Source organism: Melospiza georgiana, chromosome 14 (genome assembly GCF_028018845.1).
Source record: "Melospiza georgiana isolate bMelGeo1 chromosome 14, bMelGeo1.pri, whole genome shotgun sequence".
NCBI classification, from domain to species: Eukaryota; Metazoa; Chordata; class Aves; order Passeriformes; family Passerellidae; genus Melospiza; species Melospiza georgiana.
The window spans coordinates 1,616,644-1,635,570 of NC_080443.1; the positions used below are offsets into that span (position 1 = coordinate 1,616,644).

The 18,927-nt window shown below is 48.5% G+C and overlaps 1 protein-coding gene across 1 annotated transcript; it reads left to right on the forward strand.

Moving 5' to 3' along the window:
- The first annotated feature begins 181 nt into the window (after window positions 1–181).
- On the forward strand, window positions 182–16,121 carry CMTM3 (CKLF like MARVEL transmembrane domain containing 3). The gene is made up of 5 exons (XM_058034081.1): window positions 182–292; window positions 9,771–9,926; window positions 11,553–11,648; window positions 12,848–12,965; window positions 14,399–16,121. The coding sequence occupies exons 1-5, from the start codon at window positions 182–184 to the stop codon at window positions 14,425–14,427; spliced, it is 510 nt and encodes a 169-aa protein (XP_057890064.1). The 3' UTR covers window positions 14,428–16,121.
- The last annotated feature ends 2,806 nt before the right edge of the window (window positions 16,122–18,927 follow it).

Below are 18,927 nucleotides of genomic sequence, written 5' to 3' on the forward strand. Positions count from 1 at the left end.
TTTCCGCAGTGTCACGATTTCCGCTTCCCTCCTTCAGAGAGAAAAAAAAAAAATTAAAAAAAAAATTCCACGGCCAACCCCCTACCCCGAGCCTGAGCCCGCGCCCAGCCCGAGCCCGGCTCGAGCTCAGCCAGAGCCGAGCCCGGCCCCAGCCCGCGCCCGCCCCGCCCGCGCCGCGGCCATGGAGGACCCCGAGTCCGAGGGGACCGCACCGCCGCCCGGGCTGAGCTCGCTGCTCCCCCCCCGGGAGTTCCTGCGCTCCCGCAAGGGGCAGCTGCTGCTCGCAGAGTCGGTAAGGACGGGACACCGGGGCTGGGGAGCTGCGGGAGCCGCCCCCGGGGCAGCCGGGACCCGAGCGGGCTCCGCCGGACCGAGCCGTCCCGGGCCGCTCCCTGTGCGGCTGAGGGAGAGGGGGCAGCGGCTGAGGGGAAAACTGGGGGAAAACAACCGAGGGGAGACGGGGCCAACAACTGAGGGGAAAATGGGAACAGCAGCCGAAGGGGAAAATGGGGAACAGCAACCAGGGGGAGACGGGGTCCACAACTGAGGGGACAAATGGGGAACAGCAACCGAGAGGAGACGGGGGGCAACAGCTGAGGGGAAAATGGGAGAACACAACTGAGGGGAGACGGGGGCAACAACTGAGGGGGAAAATGGGAGAACGCAACCGAGGGCAGACGGGAGGCAAGAGCTGAGGGGAAACAGGGAAAACAACCGAGAGGAGAGAGAGGCAACAACCAAGGAGAAAATGGGGAAACCCGTACCCCAATGGAGGAACTGCAGGGCTGTTTCAGAGCATAATGGATTTAGCCTAATTCAGGCAGAGCACGTTAGAGACCAGAACTTGTCACGTTAGACTTCCAGAGCATTAAGTGTGTTTCACTATTGGGACCCCTTTTCGGTAAAAAAGCGCTTTGATTTCGTTTTAAGCTCTTTGTGGTGTAATCCAGTAACCACTGGGGCTGCGGTTTGTATTATCGGCTGGTGCCAGGTTGGGGGGCAGCCTGTCCTGAGTGTGTCAGGAAAGACTTTACTCATGAATTTATGATGTGTGCCATCAGGCTGTACACCACGGTCACTCAGCCACTGTCCCCAGCCCTCCAGGGGCACGTTTGTCACTGACCCTCCCAGGGACTTGGGCTTGGGCTGGAGAGCTGCCCACAGGGACAGGCACCAGCCCAGGTGGGCACAGGGCCAGGGACACCTGGCCTGGATCAGCACAGTGTGGCAGCAGGACCAGGGCAGTGGCTGTGGTGTGAGACTTTCTGGAATTTTACAGGTAAAGGCTTAAACCTGACAGCTGAAACAGTACCCATGTGATAGGGAAGGAGATTGCTCACCCCATGGGGAGTGGGTATTTCACAGCAAAATTTACCTTCTGAATAGGAAGCTCGTTGATTGAAATTAGATGTTCAACATCGTTTTTGCTAGAAATAATGATAAATTCAAACACTAAGTTTGCTGGAGTTTTGGCAGCAGATAGTCAAATATCAGGACCGCCCAAGTGGCAGTCAGGTCCATGGAGCACTGTTCAGATGTGCAAGGTGTCTCTGGCTATCCACTGTTCTGGTTCAGGGAAGGAAACCAGGATATTCCAGCAAAAGAAAGATAAGGAGCAGACAGAAGGAGGCAGGATTGTCTGTGGCCAGCTGGTGGGGACCAGCTCTGAGGGCTTGTGAGGCTGTGGGCACTGCCCTGTGGCAGAGAGACAGGAACAGCCAGATGTGAGGCTGGCTCTGAGAGGAAAAGCATTCACTCAGCAGGTCAGGATGGCTTCAGGGGTGGAGAAAGCCTCGGGCTGGGTAGCAGCCAGCCATGGGCTTTATCAGCTCCACCAAAAAAATGCCAGCTACCCCATCACTCACACAACATGTGGAGTTTACAAAACCACACATTTAGAAGATACCAGAGCCCCGCTAACCTGGCTCCTTTGGCATGTATTTTTGTTACATCCTATAACACACACTGGAATTTCCTTTACAAGCTTACAGCCACTAAATGATGGCTTTCAGGCAGCCTGGCTTTTTAACATCTCAGAATGATGACATATTGGAGGAGTACTGTTCTGGTCATGGGATCAGACTCACCCTTTTGTTGTCATAGAGAAGCACTGACGATGCCTCCTTGGAGTAATAAAAACTGCTCTGTCTTGACCAAACAGGGGTTTATCCTTTGTCAGGCCACTCGGGGCTTCCCGAGGGCTTGGCTGGCTGGGAGCAGCTCTGAAATCCCATCTGCAGAGAGCTGTCCCTGTGCTCCTTGCAGGCCAAGCCCACGTGCTTAGGACGTGGTTTCCTGGCACACAGGAGGCAGCAGTAGTTTCTCTGCAGTTGTCTCAGCTTTGCCAGAAGAAACCCTTGAAGACAGCACAGGCCCCAGAGTAAATGCAGCCTGTACACAATTAGGGAAATGCAGTGCCAAATAATTGAAGATGAATCCAAGTTAAATTTATCATGATTTAAATCTGTGTTTCATCTTTAGCTTTGTATTTCTCGTCTTGAATGTTTAATTTTTCCTCTGACACAGTGCTAATGTGGGGTGGGGTTGGGTTCTGCATAAATGTATGGAAATAATATTCATGGATGCACTTTTTGAACAGTGCTTTTTGTTCAGAAGCAAAGTGGGGTGCTAATTACTGTTACAAATGTCACATTATTCAGCATCTTGGCAGTTCCCCAGAAATGCACTTTATTTCTGCAGCTCTCCAGCCATTTTTGAAAATAACATTTCCACACAGAGGATCTTCTGGATGTCCAGGTGTGATTTGCTCTGGTGCAGTACCCGTGCAAACTGGGCATCTAGAGCAGGCCAGGCTGGGATGGAGCTGATAATAGGTAGAGGCTTAATTACCTCAAATTTTATTCAGATAAGAAAGATATCCTCCCCCTATCCCCTGTTCCTTTTGATCTCTACAGGATCACAGAATAGTTGGGGTTGTATGGGGCCTCTGGGGAACATCCAGTCCACCTCCCCTAACCTGCCTGATTAATTTTTTATTCCACCTGGGACATCTGTAAAGACAAAGAAGCAGTAGCATCAAATACATTCATAAGCTTCACTATCTTTCATAATCCTGTTTATTTTCACTGCCTTGCTCCCTCCATTTTCTAACCACCATTTTTAATCTTACAGGTTACTCCTTTTTCCTTTCTACTCTCCCCTTTTCCATGCCACAGTTTCTTCCACACATTTTAACACTCCTCTTAAGCTACTGATTTTTCCTAACCACTCAAGTTGCTGTGCTGGAGGTCAGCATCTCATCCTCACTCTTTTCCACCCTTCAAGAGATGAGTTTTCAGCTGCCTGTGTCCTGTGTTGGAGCCATTTAACAGCCGCTCTCACACTGGCACCAGAGCTTGTCTGGGCAGGATCCCAGCTGTGGGTTCTGCTGCTCACCTGCCTGTTCCACTCGAGCCCTTGTGGCTGCTTTATTGGCACCTCCTCAGTCTCCTGAAGCCAGCATGCAGTGGCACTGCATTTTCTTTTGTTTTTATAAAAATGCAGTGAGAATAAGTAAAATTGTGCCACCTTTGTGGTGACATAAAAGGATGTAGAAATCATTGTGCCTGTTTCTCTCCTCTTCTCCTGTCTTTCTCTGTCTTTCCAGTCTCCTCTGACCTGACCTTCATAACTGAAACTCCAGATGCTCGGTGTAAACTCTCCTTGGAAGAGGCCCCTGTGCCCTTCTCAGGGTCTGTGGCCAGGCCTCTCCTGCAGCCAGTTCTGGAGGAAGCAGGAATTTCACCTCCTCAACAAGTGCAGCAGAGAAGTAACTGAACAGCAGAGACCACTGAGTGATGCACTTTGTCTGTCTGACAAGAATACAAGAACAAAACGCACTCTTGCGCAGAAGGTGACACTGTTGCCCACTCATAAAGCCTTAGGCAAAGCTGTTCTTTCCTGGGGATTGAGGTGGGAGCAGGAGATGAGGGGCAGGAGGTGGGAGCAGGAGATGGGAGCAGGAGATGAGGGGCAGGAGATGGGAGCAGGAGATGAGCAGGAGATGAGGAGCAGGAGATGAGGGGCAGGAGATGAGGGGCAGGAGATGGGAGCAGGAGATGGGAGCAGGAGATGAGGGGCAGGAGATGGGAGCAGGAGATGAGCAGGAGATGAGGAGCAGGAGATGGGAGCAGGAGATGAGGAGCAGGAGATGGGAGCAGGAGATGGGAGCAGGAGATGAGGGGCAGGAGATGAGGGGCAGGAGGTGGGAGCAGGAGATGAGGAGCAGGAGATGAGGGGCAGGAGATGAGGGGCAGGAGATGAGGGGCAGGAGATGAGGGGAGGAGATGAGGGGCAGGAGATGAGGGGCAGGAGGTGGGAGCAGGAGATGGGAGCAGGAGATGAGCAGGAGATGGGAGCAGGAGATGAGGGGCAGGAGATGAGGGGCAGGAGATGAGGGGCAGGAGGTGGGAGCAGGAGATGGGAGCAGGAGATGAGGAGCAGGAGATGAGGGGCAGGAGGTGGGAGCAGGAGGTGGGAGCAGGAGATGAGGGGCAGGAGATGAGGGGCAGGAGATGAGGGGCAGGAGATGAGGGGCAGGAGATGAGGGGCAGGAGATGAGGAGCAGGAGATGGGAGCAGGAGATGAGGAGCAGGAGATGAGGGGCAGGAGATGAGGAGCAGGAGATGGGAGCAGGAGATGAGGAGCAGGAGATGAGGGGAGGAGATGAGGGGCAGGAGGTGGGAACAGGAGATGGGAGCAGGAGATGAGGAGCAGGAGATGAGGGGCAGGAGATGAGGGGCAGGAGGTGGGAGCAGGAGATGAGGAGCAGGAGATGAGGAGCAGGAGATGAGGGGCAGGAGATGAGGGGCAGGAGATGAGGGGCAGGAGATGGGAGCAGGAGATGAGGGGCAGGAGATGGGAGCAGGAGATGAGGGGCAGGAGATGAGGGGCAGGAGATGAGGGGCAGGAGATGAGGGGCAGGAGATGGGAGCAGGAGATGAGGGGCAGGAGATGGGAGCAGGAGATGAGGGGCAGGAGATGAGGGGCAGGAGATGAGGGGCAGGAGATGAGGGGCAGGAGATGAGGAGCAGGAGATGGGAGCAGGAGATGAGGGGCAGGAGATGAGGGGCAGGAGATGGGAGCAGGAGATGAGGGGCAGGAGGTGGGAGCAGGAGATGGGAGCAGGAGATGAGGGGCAGGAGATGGGAGCAGGAGATGAGGAGCTGGGCAGTGGTGCCTCCCAGCATCCCCATATTCCCAGTGGGTTCCAGCAGGTCTGTTCTCCCTCCTCCAAGTGCCTCTGGAGCTTCCATGACCTCAGCTCTGCTCAGGCCTCCCTCCCTTCAGGGACACTGCTCTCTCACCACTGTCAGCATTGTTTTTTAGGCCTTGAACTGCAGGCTGGTTGTGCAGTAAAGTGTAACTTTGTAATGCCTGGCCACCCTAAGAACACAATATTAAGTAAAAATTGCATGGGATTCAATGGGAAAGTTACTTTCTGAAACACAATACCCAAGAAGGGTTTTGTGTGAATGGGAGTGTACATAAAAGGTGCTTAGTGAACAATCAGGCTGCTTTTTTGCCAGGATTTTTTATTATTTTTTGCCAAGGTGTGAAAGGTTCCTGTCCTGCTCTCTGCTGCATTAGAGCTTCCTTCACTGCATGCAGATGTTCCTGCCCTGTGAAGCTGGCAGCAGTCACACCAGCCTGTCAGCAGCAGTGCCTCAGGAAGAGCTCAGACTCAGCTGCTCTCATTGCTCAGGGTGCAACCCCAAGAGAGAGGAAGAGAAAAAAGCTGTGTAAATACAAATTGACAAAACTGATAAAACATTGCTGCTTTTTTTCCCTCCCAGAAGCTGCAGTGCTTTCTGTAAGTGCTAGCAATGAACTTGCAATGGCATGGAGACTCAGAGACTTCCTCTCTAGCTGCCTTTTTTTTTTTTTTTAAGCACAGATACAAAGCTCTAACAAAAATCAAGGTCCATTGTTTGACCTTTCTCAGAAGTGACCCTGAAACACACAGCTCCAGGAAAAGAGGTGCAGAGATGCACAAATGTGATGTGCAATGGAACATTTGACAGTCCTGGGAGGGGTCAGGGTATATTCTGAAAGGTGCTGTTGAGTTTTTAGAGCACCTTTCAGTTTGCAAGATGTTTTTCACAAAGACTTGAAGTCTGGATAAGTACGTAGGTAGGTGTCATTATTTCTGAGTGCAGACTGGCACTGCAGTGTTTGTATTGTGGGAGGGGAGGTGTATTTTAAAATTTTGAGATAACATCAAATGCTTCAGTTAGTAGCAGTGCACTTAAATGGCCAGAAAAGGCACCTGCTGACTTCTGTAATTGAGAAAAGACAGTTATAGGTAATGTCCAGTATTGCTCCAGGAGTCCACAGCTGTGCATTCCAGCTGTCAGAAGAGGAAATGAGAAGCATCATCAAAACCCTACAATTTGTGGGCTCTTGTATTACACAGGGCTGTTCCCAAGCTACCAGGGAAGTTTGGCATTGAAATCCATGTCAGGGCAGTGACAGGAGACAGAAAAGACAAAAACCAAAGAGCAAGGTGCAGTACCAAGGTGCAGTGCCATGGTCATCACCTGACAGACCTCAGGCACCTCCTTCCTCCTGATCCTCTGGCTCTTTCCAAGATCTGCCTCCCTCCCCTTCCTGTGCTTTCCAGCCTTCCGCAGTGAAGGCATCTAAAAATACCATCTTTCAAATCTTCATTCTCAAAATCTGCTCTGTTCTTTTTTAGACATTTATTTCACATAAAATCTCGAGTGCCTCCAGAATGAGGAATGATGTTTAACTGCAGACCAATTTCCAGTCTTCAGAGTCTTTCCCCTTTACTAATACCATCAGTAATCTACTGAAATCAATGGGTTCTTGTGAATCAAAGGTGCCTTTTTTTTTCAGTGTGCCTGGAGGTGCAGTTCTCCCCACAAAGGGATGCTGCCAGGTGGAGAGCAGGACAGGCTGGAGTGAATCCCAGCACTGAGGGTGGGAAGGTGGGAATGCAGTGCCTGACCTTCAGGGCTGAGGAGCAGGCAGCAGGACACTGCTGTCATCTACCACCCATGCAGGGCTTGCTTTGAACAAGTGACTGGCCTGGGAACCACATTTTAAAATAAACAACTAAAATTTCCCCAGCTTCTCTGGGTCGGACCATTTAGAAAGCTGAAATGCTCAGACTGATGTGACCCTTCAGCAGCCTCCCTGGCACAGAAGCAGGGATCCCCTGGCACCCCAGCCCCTGGGATCAGGGGCTCCTTGGTGTGTTCCTGCTCCTCTTTCACCCTGAGTCTGATCCTCACACCTGCCCAGGGCTGAAAGGAGATGGCAGGAGCCTTCCCTGGCACAAATTGCCATAAAGCTGATAAGAACAGGCCACAGAGGCTCTTCCTTTCACTTTACACCTCGTCAGGAAAGCTTTTTTCTCAGTGCAAAAGCAGTCAGAGCCCAGGAGTTACTGAGGCAAAGAGAATGGAGATCAAAGGCATCTCTGCTGTGCAGCATCACCTTACAGATCTGCAGTTTGCCTCTCTGCCTCCCTTACTGCTCCAGCAGGATGGGTTATTTAACACTGCATTTAATCCTCTCTTAAGAGATCCCTAGGTTTAGTTCAAGTCTAAGATCTGCCACTGGAAGGGTTGTGGTCAGTGGGACCTGCCCTGAACCCATCACCTCTGCAGCTCAGCCATCACACACCTGCTTTAGCCACAAAAAGGAAGATATTTTTTCAACACCAGAACAAAAAGAAAATGTCATGTATAGATGGTGATTTCTTTTTATTCCAAAAAGACATAGAACTGTGTCTAAATTGTGTTCCAGAAATGCAAGTGAAGCAGATGCACAAAGCAAGTGCAGTTTGTTCTTTGGGGTGGGAAGGGAATAGGTGCTGTGATGGGAAGAAGGAAGTTCTCTCTCCTCTTAGGAGTTGTCAAGCTCTGATAAATCCACTTCCCTTTAAAGAGTTCTTACCCCTTTTAGCTCATAGGAAGAAAATACTACACTGAGGATGAGATACGGGGAATGAACTCCCTCCACTTTATGAAAATAAGAAAAACCTGCAGAGAGGCTTTGTGAGCAGCAAACACCTCAGAATGGGGTAGACATGAGCAAAGGGGCAGACATTGCCAGCTAGCAGGCCCATGCAGAAATGAGCTCTGTAAACTATCCCAGCTCAGTTTCTAGAACCAGTGAAACAAGAACAATGCATAGACCTGCAAGATAAATATAGTCCCTTACTAAAAATGTCACATCCTCTCTAGCCTCACCAGCCAGTCCCAATGGATGCAAACAGTTTGTTCCAGCTGTTAGCATCCTGCTCAGGCACTGACTGCTTTCCCCAAAACACAGGCTGAGAGTAAAGGCTTGGTAATTAATTACACCAAGAAATTATTTCAGGGGGATTGAACTGCTTAGTTGTCCCCTAAACATAAAAGGGTTTTTTTGATACATGTATTTGAGGGTTGAATGACCTCTCATGGGAGTAATTACCAATTAATAATTATAGGAGCCTTATCAGTAAAGTGTAATTATGATTTTTTTCTGAGGTTTAGGTGGTCCCCAAGAACCTATGGTAGCAGCAAACAAGGAAATCCACAGAGCTGAAATTTAATGAGGCAAATGCATTGATTACCTTTGCAGGAAGCTACATCTGCCTTTAGATGCATCTGGGGGAAAAGAATCCATTTATTTTCAGTGCTGTGTGAGTGGGAATGTCAGTGTCCTGATTTGGAATTAGAAGTTAAAAAACTATTTGTAATGTACTGCTCAGTCTGTGCTGACCAAAAGCACCCCTGAGCTTTGGGAAGGCAGAGATTTGTGTCCAGGAGGAAAGGCTGGTCAGAGCAGCCCAGGTGCCAACTGGCACATAATAATGTGTAATTAGCATCCTGCCCACTTTTGTTACTTCAGGCTAATTTGATTGAAGCAGCAGCCAGTTCCCATGCAAGGCAGTGAAACAGGAGGGACTGGACCTTCTTCTTGGAGGTGACCAACCCCCAGTACAGCAGCTGAAAATGGTCTTGAGCTTCTCCATGGCTCCCTCACCATCCTCTTATACAAACACAGTCCAGGAAAGCACTCTGGTACTGCCTGGTTTAGGTGAAAATGCATTTTCTTCAGTTGTTTTCCCGTTGTGAAACTTTCTATTTTGAACCATATGCTAAAGGTATTTCAATTGAGTGTGGGGAAAAAATGCCAATTTTTATTATTTACTAGTTAGGAAACATTATGGAGATAAAAGAAATCTATGGGATTTATCTGTCCTATTACTCTCTAAAACAGCTTCCACGCTGGAAAACTGGAACCAGACACTTCCAGAAGTCACAGAACAATTAATTCTTGGCCCTTTTCTATCCATCAGCAGCAGACTTTATTCTTTCAACTCCAAGATTATACATGCTGAGTTACTTCAGACTGTCTGAGCACTGATTTGGGTTTCAAATGAGAGCTGTCACAGTTGAAAGCTTAGAGCTCTGCTTGCTTGGCAACCCCACTCTATTTTCAGAATTATGTTGTCAGAGCTGTTTACAATCCAGAGCAAATTACTGACTTGGAGAGGTGCAAATCCACCCAGCTCTCCGGAAAAGCGATTTCACACACGTGGAAATAAACACCCTTACTTCAGATTTATTCTGTGCTCAACAACAAGAATCATTTGGCCCAATGAGAAATAAAAAAAAAGTAGGATGCTGAAGGTATGCCAGCAGCAGCAGCAGCCCTGACAGAAATACACAGGGAAAATAACACTTCAAAGCTGCTCAGCTGCCTACGGCTCTGCTGTTCCATGCAAATAACTTGGAGTTTTCCCTTTACTTTAGGTGCTGTCATTTATCATCTTTATCTGCTATATTGCATCTCTAGCAGCTTCTTTCATGATGGCACCACTCCTAGAGTTTCTGCTGGCACTGTTTCTTTTTTTTGCCTACGCCTCCAGGCTTAATGAGAAGTTTAAAGGAGTCCACTGGCCTTTGGCGGTAAGTGAGATGTGCAACAGAAACCTTCAGATTTAATTGTGCAGTGAGAGGGGAGGGAAGGTGGCTGGGCAGGAGTTCAGGGTGACTATAGCAATTTTACTGCCCTCTTAGAAACTTGTCCCTGCTGTCTCTGCTTCAGAAGGTCCCAGAGCACTCTAAACTCTGCTCTGCACTGCAGCTTTTTGAGTGCTGACACAGGGCATGGCTTTATCAAAGCACAGAATGTGTGCCCAATTCCAGGCAGATGGCTTAGGGCCAGCATCAGCCCAAGTCTGCCTGCTGGGGGCTCCTTACTGCCACCCTTGCAGAGGGGGAAGCAGGGGTGTTGTTGATAATGGGCAGGCTTTGTCAGGCTGTGATTAATTCTCGGGTAGAGTTACACCCACAGACAATCCGAGCTGCTCTGGGAAGGGGCAGCTCTGTCCAGTTCATGCTCACAAAGGAGCTCAGTGGCTGCTGGGGCAGTGCTGGGGCTGCAGGAGAGCCCTGGCCACTGGATGGCCCTGCAGTCTCAAATATCACTGCAAAGGGAGCAGCTGCCCTGCAGAACAAGTACTTCAAAAACCCTTTCTGATCTTACCAATCTTGATTCTCCTTTGGTACCATCAGTAGTTCATTGCAGTGAGATTTGAATTTGAGCTCTCCGTGTATAAAAATAACTTCAGCAAGGCCACTGGTGGATAAAACAATATCAGTGACTTTGGCTATGACTGTGCACAGCTCTCAGCTGGTAATCTCTGTTCCATCATTTTCCCATTTTCTACATGCATCTGGTTCCAGAACTAAGACAAAAAAGGCACTTGTGTGTTTGTTATGGCCATTACCATAACATATTGCAGGCACACAGTGTAGATAACTGACCTTGTCCTGACTTCAGAGGAGTCAGGTTTCTTGCAGGATTTGTGCTTTGAGACAAATCTTACTCCTCCATCTGTTCTGGAAAAGCAGGAGAGCTAATTGTGAACAGAGCTGAGGGTGCCATTATTGCATCCCTCATGATTTGGGCATGCCCTGGACACAGCTCTGTGTTTAGAGCTCACTGCAGAGATGTCCCTGCTGGTGTGACAGGGCACAGCTCAGCAGGACAAATCCCAGGGTCACACCAGGCACGGGCTCCTGGGGCAGGCTGGTGGACATGAGAAGTACAAATCATTCCAGCACTAAACCAAGGGTTTGGTTGCTGAATGAGGAATTGCACAGACAGCTCTCCCTGGAGATCACCACACAGCCCTGCATCCACAGAGAGACAGGCACCTGTTCCCACAGAGCTGGGACCCCCTGAGCCTCTGGGGCCACAGCAGTTCTGCTCTAACACAAGGCTTTTAAGGCATTTCAAACGATCTTTCCATTAAAGCCCTTGCTGTGCTCCAAGGCAAACACCCCACACAGGGTGGCAGCAGGATTTATCCAGCATCTTTACAAGCAGAAGTTTCTGCCAAGGTTCAGCTCTTCTCCTATTTAGAACTATTTCACAGATGAGCAGTTCCTCCTCTACAGCAAACCAGGCTGTGCTCACACACCAGCAAAGGCACTGATGCAACAGCAGAGGGGCTGAGTGTTGGTTCCCAGGATGGGTTTAGAGGAAATCCTTGAGCAGCCTGAGAGGGCACCGTTGTTCTTCCCCAGGATTTCGTGCGCTGTGTCACCGCTGCCATCATTTACTTCGCCATTTCCATTGCTGCTGTCTCCAAGTACGGCGATGGAGCATCGAAAGCAGCAGGGGTGAGTAGGCATCAGCTTTGCACCTAGGTGCTGTGCTGAACTGAGTGCACTTCAGTGCATGGATGCACTTATAAACAGTTCAAATACCACCCCACTGCAAGTCATAGACGTTTCTTCAATTAATTGAGAATTGATTTGCCTAAAGCAAAGAAGAAATGGTACTTACTCAGAAAAACATGTCTCGAACCAATGAGTAGATTTTCACCCTAACAGAGCTCCTCAGTGTTAACTGTACCCTTAGGGAAGGCACCTGTTCTGCTTTTTAATTTTACTAGCTGCTCCTTCAAGGAGTGTCAAGATCCTTGAATGGAAGGAGTAATAATAATGATGATGATGATCAAAAAAAAAAAACAAAAAAACTCAAACCTGTAACTGCTAAGGCCAGTCTAAATTAAGTAATTTCAACCTCCTGCCTCTTCTGCTTAGTTTTAGTTGGATGAGTTGAAACAAGAGCAGTGTCATTTTACCCTCCTGCACAAGGACTGCCCAGGAAAGAGCCTTCACCCATCAGCATTTTGAAATACAGAAATACAATACAGCCCCTGCATCTGCAACTTGACTCTAAGCATCAATAATGTATGCAACATAAATAAAATTTGCATAACAATTTTTTAAGCTTGGGAAGATCAGTGCCCAGTGGTGTGGGCCAGCAGCCCTTCCCAAACCATCCCACAATACAAACCCAAATCTTGTTCAATCTTTGTCCCTGCAGTGAGCAATGGAGTGTGTTCAGCCTTGGCTCCTCTTCCAGCACCCAGCTTGGCACAACTCTGCTGCTCTGTCACTGGAGAGAGAATTCCAGAATCATTTAATCTGTCTAGTTCACTCAGCAATAGACACATCTCCTTGTAAGCAAGTGGAAAATTATTTCCCAAGAAATGGAGGTGATTCCTTGGAGGCAGAGGTGCCCTGGCACAGTGGAGGTGCAGGAGGTGCTGATGTCCAAGAACAGGCCCAGAGCCCAAGAGGGCTGCAGCCTGGGGCAGGGATAAAGACACCCCTGGTCACTTCTCAGGCTCCCAGAGCAGCTGTAATTCAGGTGACACGAGTGTCTCACAAACCATTTCTCCTCCCTGCCTTTTTGGAAAGGCACAGGCCAAAAAAGCCATGGAGTTTTTGCTGTGTGGGTTTGGTTGGGTTTGGTTTGTCCCTGACAGACTGGAGCTGTTGTTAGGGACAGCATTATTTTGCCCTTTCAGGTGTTTGGGTTTGCAGCCACCATCGTGTTTGCCATTGATTTCTACATCACCTTCAATGACCTGGTCACTTTCCTCAAGCAAGGCAGCTCCGATTCCCCCGAGGGGCACAAGACAGAAGGTGGGTGAAATTCCCTGCTTGTCACAGGAGCTGCAGGGTGAGATTTCCCTCTCCATTTCACCCTTTGCAGGGAGCAGGAGCTCTTGCTCAGTAAGAGCAGTTTCTATTCTTGGTTTGTCTGCCACAGCTCTGCTCGGTTAGGAAGCTGCAAATGGAATTCCAGTGATTTATGAAGATAACCTGCAAGCCAGGAATGTGAAGTTTCTCAGAGTTTCACATCTCACTTTGAAAAGCCCTAGATCCAATTTTAGAAATCACCATGCAGTACAGATTTTCTTTCCCTATTAAAATGTCTTGTTGTAAAAACAAGGAAACTTCTACCTTTTTTTTTCTTTTTGTAACTTATAATTAGCATCCATTAATCCACAGCTTTTTGTGTCCAAATAGTGCTTTTCTCTTTATCATTTCCTTATCATGATTGCCTCTTATCATCTTTGACCATCTGTGGGCAAATGACCTTAAAATCCAAGGGTCAAACAGCATAAAATTAACAAGGTTGCTATCAATTTTTTTTTCTATTATAGTTTACTTCAGATCAGACAGATCCACTTAGGAGAAGATAAAAAGAAGGTGTTGGGTGTTCAGAGCCAGTTCAGGTCAGGACAGGGGTAGTTGTTCTGTAGTTTTCAGGAGCCCAAATGGGGCATCATGTCCCTGTGACTCCTTATTGCACCCACATGGATTAAAAAGATTGCTCCACACTTAAAAACAAATAAAAAATATCCCCAAACACCTCATCTAAAACCCCTGAAAAACCAAACACCCAAGGTGTGTATGGAATCCTGGGAGGGGAACAGCAGCACTGACTGTCTCTTCTGGGGATTTTAGTAGACTGTTAAGTGTTTTTTCAAGCTTTAGGCTGAAAAGAAAGACAAAGGGAAAAAAGAATAAAAGGAACAAGAAATAGACTGTAAAAGCTAAAACCTGAACTGCCCTCAGAAGATGATCAGGTGGCAAGGGTGCAGAATTAGGATACAAATAGGATCTAAGTTCCCTGGAGATGGAGGCACAAATACATAAATTCCCAGAAGTGCAGTCACAGAGATTTGTGTTGGTGTTTGTGGCCCTGCAAGGAGGGCTCAGCCCTGCAGCCCCAGCCTGTGTTTACCCAGGGGCTCCTGAGTGCTGAGGCCAGAAGGATGGAGCTGTGTGGGCCTGCTGGGGCTGCTCAGCGTCTCAGAGGCGCACACAGCAGTGCCCAGAGCAGAAGGATGCCAGCAGGGCCTCTCAGCAGCATCTCCCAACTCCTTCAAACACCATTTCAGGTCCCACCACCTCAGCAGGAGCTGTCATTTCACAGAGGTGTTCATTCCCAGCCCTCTGTGTCCCTTGAGGCACACCCTGTCAGCACAGCCTCTCTGTCCCAGCCAGAGCCACAGCTGGGGGGATTTCCAGTTTGCATTTTCACTCTTGTTCCTTGTTTCACCCCTCAGATGAGGACTCCGACTCTGACTCAGACTGAAGAACCAAACACCAACCAAGCGTGAAGGGAAGATGATCAAGCACTTTCCTCTTTGCTGAATGCACTGCCAATTGAAATATCCCCTCATTTCAGCCCCTTTCCACTTCACTGTTTGTGGGATCACCAGAGCACAGACAGGGCAGTGATGTGGAAAAGGAGACTACTCCCAGTGCCATTGAACACTCCTTGGCAACTACAGATCCTACAGCAGATCTGTGCAAACAACCCAGCTCAATTCTCTGTTGCCCCTCCCCAGCCAGCACATCCATGTCCCAAGTAAGTGGGAACAGCATTTGTAACATTTACAGCTTTTAATGTGCTTTCATCATTCCAAACCTTTAACACTTAGAGCTTTTATACTTCCTGACACGCCAAAGAGGAGAGGTTTGGATGCCTGTTTGTATTTTTCTTGATTAACTAACAGTATTTCTTTATGCAGTCTGAATACTCCCAAGCACTGAGGGCAAGGAGTGCAGCTAACAGTTGGTTTTGTATCAGCCTTTGTATCTCCTGCCTATCTGTGACAAGGAAAAGTGACAACTGGAAATCTGCAGCAAGAACAAACCTCAAAGTGTAATGGTGCTGCAGGGCAGCTGGCTCATCAAACCCTCAGTATCCCTTGTTTTAAGCTGCTTGCATGGAGTCACAACCCCTCTGCTGCAATTCCACTCCCAGATGGGGGGAGCAGGTGAGGCAGCTCTGGGCAGCCCTGTCCTGTTTTTGTGGAAGCCCTGGGAAGGCAGGCTTGGCAAATACCTCCAGCAGGACCTGCCTGGAGAACCTGCAGGAGTTTGTGCCCAGGCAGCAGTGCTGATGTCCTGCCCTGTGCCATGGCCACTGCTGCTGCCACACTGAATGCACCCAGGCCCCAGGAGGGCAGTGCCCCCTCCCCACAGTGAAAAGGCCAAGAAACCAACCCCAAACTACAGAATGTCTGCAATGAATTCATCTCCCCAGCACCCTTTTCCAGTGTGGGGTGGCTTGGGTTGGTTTTTCTTCCCGGAAGGATGTGATTTATCTTGTGGTGATGCATTCCAGGGAAAAAGCCCTCAGAATGTACAAGCTGTTTTCACAGGTAGCACAACCTGCCCTGGAATATCTGTGTCCATTTATAAACCCTTGGGAATGCTTGGGAAGAGCGTGGCACATTCCTCACAGGTGGCATCACACAGGTCTGTGGCAAAGAAACCTGCATGGATGTTTTAAAAATGAATACAGTGCCAGAACAGGTGTGATTAACATGAGAGCAGATGGTACTAACAGAGTAAGTGAAAACCAGGGATGAAACAATGAAAGCAGATTTCCTTTGGAATAAAATCAGCCCCTGGGCTCCAGGTCCCTGTGGCAGCTTCCAGCAGGACAGGGGAGCTGGCAGGGACCAGGGCTGCTGCCCAGGCTCAGAGCTGTCCAGCAGGCACTCCTACATCTCCTTCCACTGACAGTAAATGCAAAACAAGTGGGAAAGACAATCTCAAAGATTTCTTTGAACCTTTTCCTGTACGATACCCCGTGTTTCTCTCCCTTCTCTTGTCATATTTTACTGGCACACACTGTGATGTTCAGGGGACCTGGGCTCATTTTTGTACTTGTTTTGTATTTCTCTTTTTTTTAAGTAAAAAAATGTACTGCATGTCACAGCTGGAGACATGGTTAATATTTAGAAACCATGCTGGATTAAACTTCTTTTAATAGAAGTGTTGGGTGTCTTTACTTACTTGGAGACCTGATTTTGCCTGCTTACCTGATTTTGGTGCTTTGCCTCTGCCCAGCACAAGGGACTGTGACTTCAGGAATCCTAAATCTGTACTGGGGAAGGGGCTCAGCTCAGAGCCAGCCCTGGGGACCAGCCACAGGTCAAACCTCTTCCTTAGGGCATGAGATGAAAAAATTTAACCAGGAATTTGTTCTAACTATTGAGTAGACATTGTGGATTCAATGCTCTCTCTTGGCAACCAATAACCCTGTAAACAACAAAGTCCCCTTTGGGTTCATCCTTACACACCCAAAATATACTGAGATTTTCTGGTCATTTGTTCCATGTTGGTTTAAAGTAAACAGGCAGCAAACAAAATGTTCATGAGTTACTTCAGGACTGCTTTAGCAGCTTGCAGTGAGTGCCTGCCCAGAGAATTTCCTTACTGGCTTTTTAGTCCTTGATGGCTCAGATTATTTCAAAGCAGTTTGCTCCCAGGGCCAAGCACTTCTCTAAGATCCCTTTTGTTAAAAAAGATCTGTTCCCATGACTGAAAGAAAACATGGTTCTGTATCTTAGGGATATCATTTCAGAAAATTAGATTTAAAATCATTACTTCAAAGCCAGTTTGGATTGGGGTAGAAGGGGCTGACTCAGTCTTCTGCCCATATTCTGCCACAAATACTGCACAAGTTCAGGCTCTGGGGCACGTGGAGGAAAAGTCAGCTTGGCTTTTTGGGTTTTTTGTTTGTTTGCTTGTTTTTCCTCAACTGACAACACCAAAAGGGTGCTGGGAGCACTCTCTGCAATTCAGGAGACAAGCACAACACCCCACCTGCAGTGTGGATTCAGTGGCCTCCTCAGACACCTCTTGGCAATCACAATCACTCGTGTGCCATGGAGGAGCTGCTTCCAAAGCCCCCAGAGCCCAATCCCTGCCCTCTCTGCAGCACCTGGAGTTCCTGGGGCTGCCCGAGGAGGAGTTTCCAGCCCCAGGTGTGGATGAATCCCTGTAGGATCAATGCCAGAAGTTCCATGGGCTCAAAGCCACGCACAGGAAGGGAAAGTGGCACCTCAGGTGAGTTCACTCAGCTCTCACCTGCCTGGAGGGCTCTCTCCCTCCTACCAAGCTTCTCCATTTACCTGTGGACTTCTTCAGACTTGTGCAGTGATCTTTGGACAGGTGACACTAAAGAGTTCAAAAGACCTTTCCAAGGAATTGAAATGCCTTTCCAAGTAGCTGTTTTAGATTCTGACTGAAGTAGGAGGCTGTTATCCTTTGAACACTGTCCATTACCTAACTGTGCTTTTCACTTGATACTGTTTGAAGTTCCTCAAGTGTTCAGTTTCCATCTGGCAGTCACTCCCAGGATCCCAGGGAAGAGCAGAGCATCTCAGCTGCTGTGCTGGAAAGCAGAACACAGCTGGATGCTCCTGGTTCCACTCATGGTCCTTCTGCTGAGGAAGTTCACTGGGCACAGTTCTGGTCAGAAATAATAAATCATTGAGTGGCTTCACTCCAGATTTGCACCAGGATACAAACAGCCCAAATGCCACATGTGCAGAGCAGCCCCGCCTGGCCCTCCTTTAATCCTCAGAGAGGATGCATCAAGGAAGCACAGGAAATTTAGGTAAGCACTGAGAGTGTAAATCTTCTCAAACATTCCAAGATGCTTGAGACACCTTTTTGCGTGGAGTATTGGCTTAAATGTCAGGATCTTTAAATGTCAGGGATAAATAAACAGGAGTGCATCAAAGAATCCACACTGCAACACAGATAGTCACCCTAGGACACTCCTTTACTGGGAGAATTCAGTGTTCAGTGTTTTGTAAAGCTTCCAGGCCAGAAAGTAAAACAGTACTACTCAGAAAATTTAAAATTTAAGTGTGGTTTTGTTTGGGGCTCTGGGGAGGAGGAGTTTGGGTGGAGCTTGGGGTTGTTAGGCTTTTTTTTGGTTGGTGGGATTTGGTTTTAGTTTGGTTTTTTTATTGCTATTGCTTTTGTGGGGTTTTGTTGATTGTTTGGTTTTGGTTGTTTTTTTTTTAAAAAGTAAATTTTTAAATCCACTTCCATGAAGAGGAAAATAGATTCCAATGTTAATTTTCACCAGGAAACACTTGTCCTTTTCTTTTATGGATTTTGGACACAGCCCATCACATTTTGTTAGCCTGATCCATGAATAAATTAATTACAGTCTTCCCGGGAGACTGAAGGAAGATCCAGTAACTAAAAGTCAGACAATTTTTGTTTATTTTATTTATTTTTTTTTTAATCTGACAGCTGATGAAGCTTCTCCTGCCCCAGGAGCACCATGGATGCCACCCTGGGTAATGCACAGTGCTGCTGACAGCCCCACACAGGGAAAATGAACTGGCCCCTTGTAAGAGCCTCTGGCTCCTCAGGGAATCCTTCCCTCTCCCCAGTGTTGGGAGTGCTGCAGCCACATTCCCACATTCCCAAATCCTGACTCACCCATCCCTCATGCCTCTCCACAGTTCTCACCTGCACCGGCTCAGTGCCTCCACCTTGTGCCTGAAGCACCTGGAAACCAAAAATCCCCCCAGCCCGGGAGGCAGCAGAGTGTTCCCCACTCCCTGGGGCACTTCAGCCCCAAAATCCCTTTCCAGTCCCCAATGGGCAGCTGCAGAGCCAGGATGGAGCCCTGCAGGCCATGGCAGCACACCAGAACTGCTCCAAGAGCAATCCCAGCCCCAGCCTGAGAGCAGTTCCACGTTCCCTCTGCTCCATCGTTCCCTCTGCTCCACTGCCTCTCCCCAAGGCTCTGCCGAGGTTTCTCCTGCCCCCA